The sequence below is a fragment of the Vicugna pacos genome, chromosome 12, assembly GCF_048564905.1.
Source record: "Vicugna pacos chromosome 12, VicPac4, whole genome shotgun sequence".
Lineage (NCBI taxonomy): Eukaryota > Metazoa > Chordata > Mammalia > Artiodactyla > Camelidae > Vicugna > Vicugna pacos.
Window position 1 is genome coordinate 26,395,556 of NC_132998.1, and position 13,699 is coordinate 26,409,254.

The 13,699-nt window shown below is 45.5% G+C and overlaps 1 protein-coding gene across 3 annotated transcripts in view; it reads right to left on the reverse strand.

Annotated features, from left to right (window-relative positions):
• The window catches only part of ABTB3 (ankyrin repeat and BTB domain containing 3), a 320,336-nt gene that overhangs the window by 285,648 nt on the left and 20,989 nt on the right, over positions 1-13,699 (reverse strand). For 2 of the 3 annotated variants that reach the window (XM_072973059.1, XM_072973058.1), the window contains exon 1: positions 3,919-5,589. The exons of the other annotated variant lie outside the window; for it this stretch is intronic. In XM_072973059.1, the coding sequence (XP_072829160.1) occupies positions 3,919-5,050 (1,132 nt within the window). In that variant the 5' untranslated portion in view covers positions 5,051-5,589. Of the gene's footprint in view, positions 1-3,918; positions 5,590-13,699 lie in introns of those variants that run through there. 3 annotated transcript variants of the gene reach the window in all.

The window sequence follows — 13,699 nt, forward strand, 5'->3', positions numbered from 1 at the left end:
TAAGGGATACCACTGTGCCTGAATTATCATAACTAGTATCACTATTTTGGCCCCTAAACTGTGTCAGGCACCAGACTGTAATACTTATACACATAATCTCATTCAATCCTCATAATTATTAATCCTCTTATTTACAGTGGAGGAAACTGAGGCTCAAAGAGGTTAAGTAACACACCTAAGAACATACAGCTAGAAAAATGGCATCCTTGAAATTCAAATCCAGGAGTTCTGACTTTAGAGACCTTTTCAGATGTTGATTACAGACATTGCTGGGTAAATTTTATGTCTTAAAGATTTACTGGGCCAGTTATTTAACAAACAGGACTTAGTATCTACTAAGAGCTGGGTGCTGTGCTAAGTGATAATGAGGGAGACACAAAGATGATTAAGATATGATCTTACACTGGAGATGTCACAGTGTGATGGGAGTCACTTGGAGCAAGTTCTGAGGGTCAGGATTCCCCAGGGATGAGGAAAGGGCTGTGTAAGGCCTAGGTTTGGGGAAGAGGAGAAGGATTGCATCAAGAAAGGTCTCAAAGAGATGCCAGAAAGATTATTCCTGAGCCAAGTCTTCAAGAATGAGTGGGAACTGGCAAGCTCTGAAGGGGTTTAAGGTAAAATGACTAGCATAGATAATGGTGTGATGAAGCACTTCTGCCTGCTCCTTATTTAATTTTAGCAAAATCAATTAAGCCAAATTTTAAAAACCCCACAGAAATGCAACACTCACTGAAGTCTCTTAGCTGTTACCTCAGCTCTTTAAAACAGCTGAAAATCAACATAAGAAAAAAACCAGCTCTGAAGAATAAGACAGTCACCACAGAGTTCATTCCCTAAGTGCATATGTGTGATTCTTAAGAGCCACCAAACCCACACTTAGAGTCAATTATCTTTTGTTTTCTGAGTTGAGGCCCATGTGATCCATTTCATGATTCCTCGGGCCTTAGAAGCTGCAAATTAGAAAAGTGAACAGGTGCAGAGACGGCAGTAAGAAGGGGTAACCAAGGTAGAAAGACTTAAAAAGGTGATTCAAGGAACTCAGAATTCAATTGTTTCTTTCTGGGTGTCATTGTATAATATTACACAATAGCTTGCTCAACTCAGTAGGCATCTAATGAGCTCCAACTGGGTACCAGGCCCTCTCTTAGACTTGACAGAGGATATAAAAACATAAAATCCAGTACTGCCCAGTTCAGCTTCATAGGAACAAAAGGTGTATAAATTAGGATAGAAAAACTGTCAAGCTATGAAGGGCCTCAGTTCCGCTATGTAGGTAATGAAGGTAGGATGGCCTGAAGGCAGGGAACTCATCTGTCACTAAAGAGCAAGACAGTTAAGCTCCTTTCACCTCAGTTTCCTCCTCTGTATAATGGTGGTAAGAGTAGTAATTTTTCAAGGGAATGTTGAAGATTAAATGGGTCAATATACAGAGTAGTGTAGGATGTGTGTTAGCTGTTATTAGCTCTGTACCTCAGTACCTGCTCAGTCCCTATATTTAGTAACTGTTCAATAAATAGTGATGAACAAATGAATTCACAAATGAATTAATAAGTGATGCTACTGAGTTAAGGTGGAGGGGGAGATTATGTAAGGCATGGACTCCTTAATAAGCCTTGCAGATCAGAAGGACTGTCACGCAATACAGTTGAAGAAATAGGTTTGATGTTTAATGTATGTTTCAGACATCTAAGAAATTAATTGCTCATTCCTTACCTCTTCCTGCCATTTTAAACAAGCCCAAGGAAAAGAGATGAAGGGATCACAATGAAATTACAGTATATTTCATAATAAGAGATGGCTGAAGGGGCCCTGAAACCCAAGAGTTAAGCTCTGTGGTGTGGGGAATTCTGTGATGGCAGCAAACCCCAACCACCACACACTCACCCTACCCCAAACCAGCTCTGTGGTCTCCTCCTTCCTCAAATTATACTTATTCCCAAAAGGATAAACACAAAAATGGTTTTTAAAAGATGTTAAAGATCATAAAAGTAAAACCAGTTTGAAAAAATATACAGGCTACTAACACAGACAGAGCTACCACAGGACTTGGGGGTGTCTCACAGATCTAGACCCTTATTTTACAGATGAGGAGACTGAGGCTCAGAAAAGGAGTGACTCACCCAGAGTCATAACTTCAAGAGAATGGCAAAGAGCCCCTGTAATGAGGGTCATCTCCCTCACATGGTGGGAAGAAATTAAGTCTCGTGCATTTTTCTTAGGGTAGGGTTTCAAACAAAGAACTACCCAGTCCAAAGCTTCTAGGGTTTGCAGGTGAATCCTCCTCTGCCTCCAGAAGAAGCTCACACAAAGACCAATGCCTTCTCGCAGATGTTTCCATCTCATCAGGATTTCACCAGTGGAGGTGGGAGGGCATGGGAAGCCTAACAGGCACCCTCCGTTTAAATGTTGCGCCCTTGACTGGCAGCAGAGGGGGAAGGGCTCTGGCAAAGAGGCCGGAGGAGTCTTGGCGATCAACGCGGAAGTCGCCATTCTGTCCCCACTACACACACACACACACACACACACACACGCTTTGCTTCTTCCTTCCCCTCCTCCAGCGATGATCAAAGCCAGGTGAGGAGACGGATAGCTGGAGGTTCGGTTTCCTAAGGGCTTCTGCTTGAGCTGCTCGCTTCTGCGCACACTCACAGACACACTTACATACACACGCACGGACGCGCTCACCACAGACTCACAAATACGCACACACTCCCATGCACACACTTGGCACCCCTAGAGGTCGGGCCGCGCCCGCTGCATCTCTGCTTCAGCCCTGGGGAAACCGACAGGCAGCAACATGAATGAAATCTGCCCAGAAAGACTGCATTTCAGCTCCAACCACGCAACCTCCAGCCAAACCGCTGAATATGTAACAAAGTTTTATTTCGCTTTTGGAGTCTCCAGTTACGCTTCTACCATTTCCTGGGGGAAATTGAAGCTTTGAAGTGTCTAGCTCCGTCTTTCACAGACAAGCAGGACCGCCAGCTCCAGTTCTCGAAAACAAGCCCTCCCAGCCCCACTCCCTCCTCAGCCAGAACTGCAGGCTCAAAGCCACCCAGCGCCGGCCTTAAAAACGGGGGTACGGGAGGGAATGACAGAACCTGCTGCAAACGACGTCCTAAACTGACAATCCGTCTAGAACCCCGCCCCACTCCCATCCTGACCAGGTCCCTAGTGGCGCTCCTTAAGCCAAGTGATGACAGCCCCCTGACAACCGACCGCGGCGAGAGCTGGAAGGTCGGAATCTGGGGGTCTGTCCGTTGCACAGCACCCACAAGCTGTGCGCTCTAGCCCTTAAAAATTGCCCCGGAAAAACCTGGGACTTGTAAATCTTCCCACTCCACCCTCTCACCACCCACACCTCTCCCCGTCTCTTTTTAGGTCGAGGGAGTTCTCAAACATTCTGCGTTTACCGCCGCGGGGCTGCTGCTTCACCCGCGCACCGACAGTGTCCCCGAGGGCGCGGGGAAGTACACGAACTCGGAGGCTGAGGGAGGAATGATCTTCTCCCGAGTTCCAAACTCGTGCACACGTATATTTGGCATCTTCAAGGTCAAAAAAAAAAAAAAAAAACCCCACAGGGTTCTGACAGAAATATGTACTAAGCGCAACTGATTGCAAATCTGCCCCCCAAAACTGGTGTTGGGTTCTTCCCACTGCCTGTAGGAGGCAGCCGCCGCATTCGGGGCGGAACCTCGCACTCTCGGACTTGGGACCCCACCAGCGGCGTAAAGTACGCGGATCCCCAAAGTAGGAGGAATCAGACGGGTTTCTGGCCGCCTCCAGCTCGGTTGTCCCCTTAGAGGCTTGAGACAACAGTGGGCGGCCAGACGGACGCGGGAGGGGGTCAGGAAGCAAACTTGCAATGCTTGTTGGCCGGGTAGAGGAGGAGAGGGAGGCACCCGTGCGGTCACTTACCGCTGGCGTTCTTCCCGCAGATGAGGTGCTGGTAAGGCTGCAGGAGCCCCCATATCTCGGAGTCGTTGTTGACCGTGTGCTCCAGCGTCTCCACGGTGAATTTGGGCGCCTCGTGGAGCGCGTGGTGGTGGTGATGGTGGTGGTTGGCGGCGGCGACCGATGGGGCTGCGGCGACGGCGGCAGCAGCGGCGGCCGGTGGGGCGCAACAGCTGCTGCCCCCGCTGGCGCTGCTAGCTGCGCTGCAGGCGCCGCCACTCGCCGCTCCCCCTCCGGGAGTCTCCCGCTCCTTATCCGCCGCGGGGGCCGCTCCGGGGCCTGAGCCGGAGCTGGAGCCCGGGCCCGGGCCGCTGCAGCTCCTGGGCAGCCCGGAGGCCACGACCCGCGCGTAGATGTCCCGGAAGAGGCTCTCCATGCAGGCTGTCAGGTAGATAGCTGCGTGCTCGTGGATGCGCAGCGCCACGCGGCTGTCGACCATCCAGCGGTATACGCGGCCCACGGAGAAGGTGAGGCCGCAGCGCGCCGATTTGCCGCGGCCCAGGCGGTCGCCGCCGGCACTGCTCATGTTGTAGAGGGACAGGGCGGACAGCGCGGCCGCCGTGCAGTGTGCCGCGAGGCCCCAGGACAGCACGATCTCCATGGCGCTCTGGATCTCGTACTTGGTGCACTTAGCGAAGCGCAGGCTCAGGCGCTGAGCCTCTTTGGCGATGCGTACCAGCGCCCGGCTCACCAGCGTCGACAGCTTGGCCAGCGCGTCTTTGGGCAGGCCGCTGGGGGCCACCGGGCCTGCCCGGGGATCCCGGGAGCGCAGCAGCAGCGCCTCCAGTTCCTGGAGGGTCCAGGGTACCTCGTCTAGGTCCGGCAGCAGCCGAGAGCAGTGCTGGCCGGCGCAGTCCAGCCCCTCGGAGTCTTCCACCAGGGCAGTGTTGACAGTGTCAAAGCTGTTGTGCCGGCTGTGCATGGAGTCAGCTAGAGGCGGCCAGCAGCTCCCGCCATACGGGGACGCCGGGTGCGAGTCAGAACAGCACAGAGACAAGTTGGAGGAGCGCACCGAGTCCGCCGCGCCACCATAACCCGAGTCCAGTGTCAGATCCTCCAGTGTCCGCACCACGGGCTTCTTACCTCTCCTGGCCATCGCTGCGCCACTTCATGCTGCGGCCGCCGGGGAGCTGAGGGGAAGGAGCAGCGAAGAGCAGCGGGCGCCCAGGCGCGGGTAGACCTGAGTCCGCGCCGACTCGGCTCACTCTTCCACCAGACGCTAGTACAGAGTGTTTCTACTTTCGGCTGCCTCCCCGAGCCGTCGCCGCCGGAATACACAGGGCAGACAAGGGAGTCATCTTCCAGAGCCCGGGCCAGAGCTGGGGTGCGCTGAGGAGAGAGCCAGGCAGGGAGAGAAGCTCACGCCGGACTCGCCCCTTTCTTCCAGAATAAAATAAAAGTGTCTGAACCGCTCGTGACTGGGCCAGGCTGGACGCAGAAGCCCCTGGACGCCGGCCTCGGTGTTCGTAGGACAGAAATCGACCCAGATACCGCCACGGCAGCAGCTCTGCCGGCAGCTGGCTCTCGGCTCTGGGCTCCTCAGCTCCCGGCTCCCGGCTCGGGGTTCTCTCACTGAAGCGCAGCAGCAACCGCGGCGGCTGCAAACCCTCTCGAACCCCGCAAACCCCGCGCAGCCAGCGGGGCGGGCTTATGTAAAGCAGGGCCGGCGGAGAGCCAATGGTATTGAAGGATGCTAATTATCTCTCTTAAAAAAAAAAAAAAAACCCTCAGCTCCACGCAGCCCCGCCCCTCACACGCCCCCGGTCCGTGACCGAAGTCTACAGGAAGTGGGGGGCAGAGTGCCTTGGAACAGGGGGTCCCGTGGGAGTGTAGAGACGCAGAAGCTGCCCCTCAAGCTTCGGCTTTGATACCAGAAAAGAAGAATGGTAGGTTGGGCAGGTGACCCACCCACCTACCAAGTTGTGCTCCCCCCAGCGGTTCACAAAGTGTCTGGCTGGGGTCGCTTTCTGCCCCTGCGTTTCGAATTTCACTTTCCTTTTTCTTTCTCTAATACACGAAGCGTTTTTTTCTTCCTCTCCAGCCTCCTCCACCTTCGAGTCCCCAAACCAATTAATGTGGCCCTTTTTCTGTCCTAGTTTGCCCCAGAGTGGAAGGAAATAAACCAGGCAAGCAGAGGGATCGGGGCAATGGACATCACTGAAACGCTGTCTCTGGACATCAGACATCTGCCGCCAGGGCCCACTAACTAGAGTCCCTCCTTCAAATGCCTGGGGTTGCACTGTGGGTAAGGCTTATGTCACACTTTGCTGTTCTGGTGGGTATGCTTCCAGACAGCTCAGCTTTGAAAGGGGTAAATTTGCACAGAGGAGAGGTGTTTTTTTGTTTGTTTGTTTTTTACTAAAGAAGGATACACATGCATGATTTAGTTGAATTTTATGTCAAATAGCATTGTCTTATTTGTACTCACCCACTAGGGCAAAAACCATCTCTTATTCACCTGGGGATCACTAGTTCCCACTCTCTCTGCCTGGAGTAGGGGACTCTCCCCATCTGGCTTCCTCTGAATTTCTAGCTTAGAAGTGCCCTCCTACCAGAAGGTAGCCCAGATCCTTCATGTTAAAAACAATAACAACAACAAAATTCAACTGAGTAAATTTTAAAGATCTTATTGGCTTTATTCAATGATTCATGAATATGGCAGTATCCAATCTAGCAGAAGGAAAGGAGCTTAGATGAGCTGTATAAAATGAAAGACTGTTATAGGCAGAAGGGAGCAGGAATAAGCAAGGTATACTAGACAGAAAAAAGCAGATTAGTTTTTGCAAGGTTACTTTCCTCTAGGGGATGGCAGGGGTCTATCAGGCAGACTACCTAGCTAGTGCTGAACAGGAGATTCCTCATTAACTAGTTTAAGATTCCATTTCTGGGAGAGCCACAACAGTGAGTAAGCGTCAGTTTGGTGAAGAGGAGTAACTTAACATAAGCGACTCCGTTTGGAGCCTGGTGTCTTGTTAACATTCAGTAAACCAGCTAACCAGAGCTTGAAATTAAAAGCCACCCATCCCTTCACCCCAATAAACCACCATCACCCTGTAGCTACCATTCTAATGCATATGCCCATCACCTCTCACTATTGACTATTGTAATATTCTCCTGACTGGGCTCCCTCTCTCCTGCCTTTTCCTTCTCCAAACCATCCAGTCCAAGAATCTTCCAAAAGCCCAGTTCCTATCTTATCATTCCTCTCTTGAAAAAAATTCAAATGTTTCCCTTTGCCTTCCAGATAAATTAAGTTTATACTGATTAGCTGGCCTTCAGGGATCTCCTCACTTTGTTCCCAGATGCTTTCCACAACATTCCAAACCCTTTATAAGGGATTGTGATGGTTAATTTCATGTGTCAATTTGACACAGGTGCCCAGACTAAACATTGTTTCTGGGTATGTCTATGAGGGTTTTTCCAGATGGGATTAGCATCTGAATTGATGGAATCAGTAAATTGCTCTCCTCAATGTGGTTGAGCCTCATCCAGTCTGCTGAGGGACTGAATAAAACAGAAGGTGTAGGAGAGAAGAGTTCATCACCCCCACCACCTCCACCTCACTGATTGAGCTGGAACATATCTTCTCCAGCCCTCGAACTGGAATTTACATCACCTGCTCCCCTGGTTCTCAGCTCTTTGGACTTGGACTGAATTATACCATGAGCCTTTCTGGGCCTCCAGCTTGCAGACATCAGATCATGGGACTTCTCATTCTCCATAATTATATGAGCCAATTTCTCATAAGCAATCTCTATATATGTATTTTTTTCACATACCAACAAATACAGGGATACTGAGTCTTTAATGAGCTGAATCCTGCCTCCTTCTCTAGGCTCTCTGTCATCACACTAGCCTCTTGAATACGAATTCACACTCACATAGACATACAGATGCCCTGATACACCTACAGAGATACCTGCACACACACGAACACACAGACAGATGCACTCACACACAAACACATGCCTATGCTCTAGCCATACTGAAATCTTTCCTGGTTTTCCAAATTAACATGTTGTTCCTTGCATTTGATATGTCTTTGCAGATGCTCTTTCCTCTGCTCACTCTGCTCAGGGACACCTGTCTTCCTCTTCTGAACCTGGCAGACCTCATCCTTTAAGATTTGGCTCCAAGATTACCACCACTGTGAAGTTTTCCCTGATGCTACCTCCTGTCCACCCAGCCTAGACCTAGGAAGGTGTCTCCATCTCTGTTGTTCAGGATTTGTTCCCAGAACTTTTTCTCTTCTCCTCCGTGTGTTTCCTTGGTGATCTCATTCGTTCATATATGTCTTCAGTTTCTACCTATGTGAAGATGAGGCTTGAGTGATGACCACTCAGGCAGCAAGAGAACCCAAGAAAAGCCTCATGTACAGGGAAGAAAAGAGACTAAAGGCAATGGGATCAACACTGATTTATTTTTTTTTCTATGGCACCAGGTCAACTTGGGTTCCATTACCACCTCAGCCACTTTTCCAATCATGTATCCTAAGTTCACTCATTCAATCTTTTATACTCCCTTTCCTTGTCTTTGACATGTACAAATAATCATACCCATCTTTTGGGGTTGCTGGGGGGTTAAACAAGATTTTTCCATATATAGGATTTAGCACAGTGTTCCACACATGATAATAACTATATATGTGGGTTATTGTTTTCTACATTTTCCTATTTTCTGCAATAAATACACTTCTGATAGAATCAGGGAAAAAAAGACAAATGTTACATATAAAATCCAAATGATCCTTCAAGGCTGGGCTGAAATGCCACCTTGTCTCGGAGGCTTGATGTGTCTTAGTAGACACGCTGTTCCCTCTAATGCTATAGATGAGCACATGCCTCCTCTCACCTTCTAGAAGCCACGCTCCTTGAAAGACAGGATCTTGCCCCCAAACAGGCCAGTTCTAATGAGCATGTTCCTTAGCATTATGGATAAACCAAAGCATATGTCTGTTTAATTTATTGAAGTAGATCATTAATAATAATGTTAAGCAACTGAAGGCAAGTGACCCCAAGCACTGAGAATAATAAACACATCAGCCAAATGTTAAATATTAGCCCCAAACTATTAGAAAATACAGCTGCAAAAAAAGTATGAAGAAAATTAAAATAATCCAAAATTCCATCTCAGATCAACATTAATGACTTCTTGTGTTTCCTTCAAGTCTTTCTAATTTTTTCCTGTCTTTTTCTTCTAAGCATATGTATTTTAACAGAGTTGGAATTTTTCTGCAAATCATTTTGCATTTTTATTTTTTTCTTAAGAAACTTCTTCAAACTTTATAGTATAATCATTTCCCCATGCTATTAAAATATTCATCCAAAATATTCTTTTTTGTGACTACAAAATATTCCAATGTATGTTTATACCTTAACTGGTGTGTTGATTCCCCATTTGGTTGTTTCTGTTTTCTAACTGGTATGAGTAATGCTGGGATGAACCTTTTTGTACATAAATAACGCTCTTCTTGAAAACTAGAAGTTTAATCTATGTTATCCTCTGAGAAATGTAGACAGACAATAAACAGTCACTAAAGATTTTTTTAAAACAGAAATTCAATTACTGGTATTATTCTGCCTATCAGATTAGCGAAGATTTATAAAGTCAGTGGTGATAAATGTGTCTCATGATGGGACATAAATTAGGGCAATCTTTTAAGAAGGGCAGTTTGCCAACATGTATCAAAATGTCATTGTGCCCTCCTTTGGAATTCCCAGAAATCATATCTTCAGATATTATCAAAGGTGATCCTTGTGAATTTTTCAGAAGTATACAGGATGTTCTTTGTCATGTTGTTTTAACACAGGTCTTTGGGAAACAATCTAAATATCTTTCAATAAAGCCTGTTTAAATGAATTATATTCATTCATACAAGGAAATACTTAGCAGTGGCAAAGAATAATAATGGTGATCTTTATTTCACAAAACATTGGTGAGTGAAGAAATTTTTGAAAACAGGTTTTGGAATTGCATGTATAATATGAACCCATTTATGTCAAATGATTTACGTAGAGCTTAAAATGTGTATAAATATGTAAACTTGCCTAAATGGATGGGAATCATAGCTATAAGTAGTTTGTTGGATTTCTGATGATTTGGTGTTTTTTTTTAAAGGAGCTTGGTTGATTCTAGTTCTCTCTCTGATGTTTTCTTCTTTTACTTTTTTTAACTTTTTTTTATTGATTTATAATCATTTTACAATGTTGTGTCAAATTCCAGTGTAGAGCACAATTTTTCAGTTATACGTGAACATATATATATTCATTGTCACATTTTTTTCTCTGTGAGCTTCCATAAGATCTTGTATACATTTCCCTGTGGTATACAGTATAATCTTGTTTATCTATTCTACAGTTTTGAAATCCCAGTCTATCTCTTCCCACCCCCCACCCTCTTGGCAACCACAAGTTTGTATTCTATGTCTGTGAGTCTATTTCTGTTTTGTATTTGTGGTTTGTTTCTTTTGTTTGTTTGTTTGTTTTTTAGATTCCACGTACGAGCGATCTCATATGGTATTTTTCTTTCTCTTTCTGGCTTACTTCACTTAGAATGACATTCTCCAGGAGCATCCATGTTGCTGCAAATGGCATTATGTTGTTGGTTTTTATGGCTGAGTAGTATTCTATTGTATAAATATACCACCACTTCTTTATCCAGTCATCTGTTGATGGACATTTAGGCTGTTTCCATGTCTTGGCTATTGTAAATAATGCTGTTATGAACATTAGGGTGCAGGTGTCATCCTGAAGTAGGGTTCCTTCTGGATATATGCCCAGGAGCGGGATTCCTGGGTCATATGGTAAGTCTATTCCTAGTTTTTTGAGGAATCTCCATACTGTTCTCCACAGTGGCTGCACCAGACTGCATTCCCACCAGCAGTGAAGGAGGGTTCCCTTTTCTCCACAGCCTCTCCAGCATTTGTCATTTGTGGATTTTTGAATGACGGTCATTCTGACTGGTGTGAGGTGATACCTCATTACAGTTTTGATTTGCATTTCTCTGATAATTAGTGATACTGAGCATTTTTTCATGTGCCTATTGATCATTTGTATGTGTTCCTTGAAGAATTGCTTGTTTAGGTCTTCTGCCCATTTTTGGATTGGGTTGTTTACTTTTTTCTCATTGAGTCGTATGAGGTGCTTATATATTCTGGAGATCAAGCCTTTGTTGGTTTCATTTGCAAAAATTTTCTCCCATTCCATAGGTTGTCTTTTTGTTTTACTTATGGTTTCCTTTGCTGTGCAGAAGCTTGTAAGTTTCATTAGGTCCCATTTGTTTATTCTTGCTTTTTTTTTTCTAGGAGAAAATTTTTGAGATGTATGTCAGATAATGTTTTGCCTATATTTTCCTCTAGGAGGATTATTGTATCTTGTCTTATGTTTAAGTCTTTGATCCAATTTGAGTTTATTTTGGTGTATGGTGTAAGGGAGTGTTCTAGCTTCATTGATTTACATGCTGCTGTCCAGTTTTCCCAACACAATTTGCTGAGGAGACTGTCTTTATTCCATTGTATATTCTTGCCTCCTTTGTCGAAGATTAGTTGGCCAAAAGTTTGTGGGTTCATTTCTGGGCTCTCTATTCTGTTCCATAGGTCTATATGTCTGTTTTTGTACCAATACCATGCTGTCTTGATGACTGTCTTCTTTTACTTTTTATTTGGTTTTCTGATGATTTTTAAAACATTCTTCTCTGCGCTTTTGAACTTTTTATGATAAAACAGATATCATTTTTACCAAAGCCAGAAAGCAATTTTCCAAAGAAAATTAAATAATTTCCTGCCCATTATTCTGAAGCCTATGTGTCCATCAAAGTACTAATATAATCTTTTGTCCTTCAGCATTCTAGAAACCAAACAGCAAGTATAGCCATCAACCCAACAACCATAACATGAACCAGCCTCATGCATCTGGGGTCACACGTGTTGATCATGTCATCATGTGCTTCCTGTGTATCTATTGTGCAGGAACAAACAAGACCATTTGGGTTTGAAGCCTGGCTTCACTACTTTCTAGCTGTGTAACCTTGTGCAAGTTCCTTAGCCTCTCTGTGCCTCCATTCTTCATCTTTAATTGGGGGTAATAACACTACATGCTTCAATAGGTTGGCAGTGAGTATTAAATGAGAACACTAGAACCATGTCTGGTCAGCACTGTAAATGCTCACTAGTGTTGTTTACTTCTATTACAGGTCAGGCACAGTGCTGGATGCTGGGGGTTGGGGGCAGGGGAGCAATGGGGATTCAGTTTCCCTTCCCCTCTGGGTCTTGCCCTTGTTGAGCTTTTAGTTGAAAGACAGACGTTAATAGTGCAATGAATTTCAGGAAAGGAGAAGTTCAAGGATGACACACACGAATGAACAGATTATATATGTTTCAATGCACCATTTCTGAGCAAGTCCCTGGCAAACATCAGCTTTTTCCTGAATGCATAGTCAGTGTGTATAAAGCACAGCAACGATCCCTTTGCCATGTGAGTGTCTTTGTGATTGGAAGATTCTATCACTGGGTAGAAGACTATTCATGAGTCCACCACAATCTGCTCCACTTAGAAAGGTACGTATGTGCCTACTTCTTCTGAACTTTCTCCTGAAAGAAATAGAGAGTCAACGTAATGGCTTGCTCATTTGCAGAGCAGATAGATCACTAAATTCAAAGAGCTTTAAAAAGGTAACTTTTAAGCAAGGGATGTTAGTTGCACCTGTTAATATAAGGCAGCTTTGTGAGAAGATCCCAATGCAAGCATGGCCCTGACAGAAGTGATTCTTCGTGTCTTGGGGCCATTCATCCTTTGACAGACTGGTAAAGCTGTATACATGTGCATAAACATAATCTGTATTCAACTGATACACAATATCTGGGGTTTACTGACTCCTGAGATTCCACCTGTAATTGTCCGAATTGTCCATTAATATGATCATCATTGTAGATTCTAATGCTTACTGAGAATGTACTTTGTACTGGACAACTGTTTTAAGCACTTTACACATACCTATCCCACAGCATCCCCACTTTATAGAAGAGAAATCTGAGGTTCAAAGAAGTTGAGTAATTTATCCAAAGTCAAAGGGCTATGAAGTGTGGACATAGAATTTTAATCCAGACATTCCAACTCCAAATCCCACTTCCTTAATCAGTACCACAGCGCAATTATAGGAGATGTGTTTTGTGCCAGGGAAGTTCTGAGGAGGGGATCCTGACCCACAGTGGGTGAGTTAAAGATGGCTTTCTGGAGGAAGTGACATGGATGGCCAGACTTTAAGGATGAGTAGGAATTTATCTAGTATGGAAGATATTCCAAAAAAGCAGAAATAGCACATACAACGGTCCTAGGGCAAAAGAGAACTCAGTCATTTGGAGGAACTGGCAGAAGGTCAGTGTTGCTCTGCTCAGAGATGCAAGAAGGGATCCATAAGATAAGGCTGAGGAGGAAGGCACAGGCCAGCATCAAGGCCCTGTGGGCATTTTAAGGAGTTTGGACATAATTCTTAAAACAATTTAAGACCACGATTGGCCAATACGCCCCACCTCCCTGAAATTCAAAAATCAGTAGACCTACAAGATTAACTATGAGAAGGAAGGCAGGGCCACAATCATTCAGAATCAACTCACTCTCTCCCATCAGAGCCCAGAGATTTTACACAAAGCTGTAAATGGCATTATCCAAGCCAGAGGTTTTCCCTTTGCCCAGCTCCATAAACCTCTCCTGCTTCTTCCTCAGGAACCAGGCGACACTGTAGGGTGAGT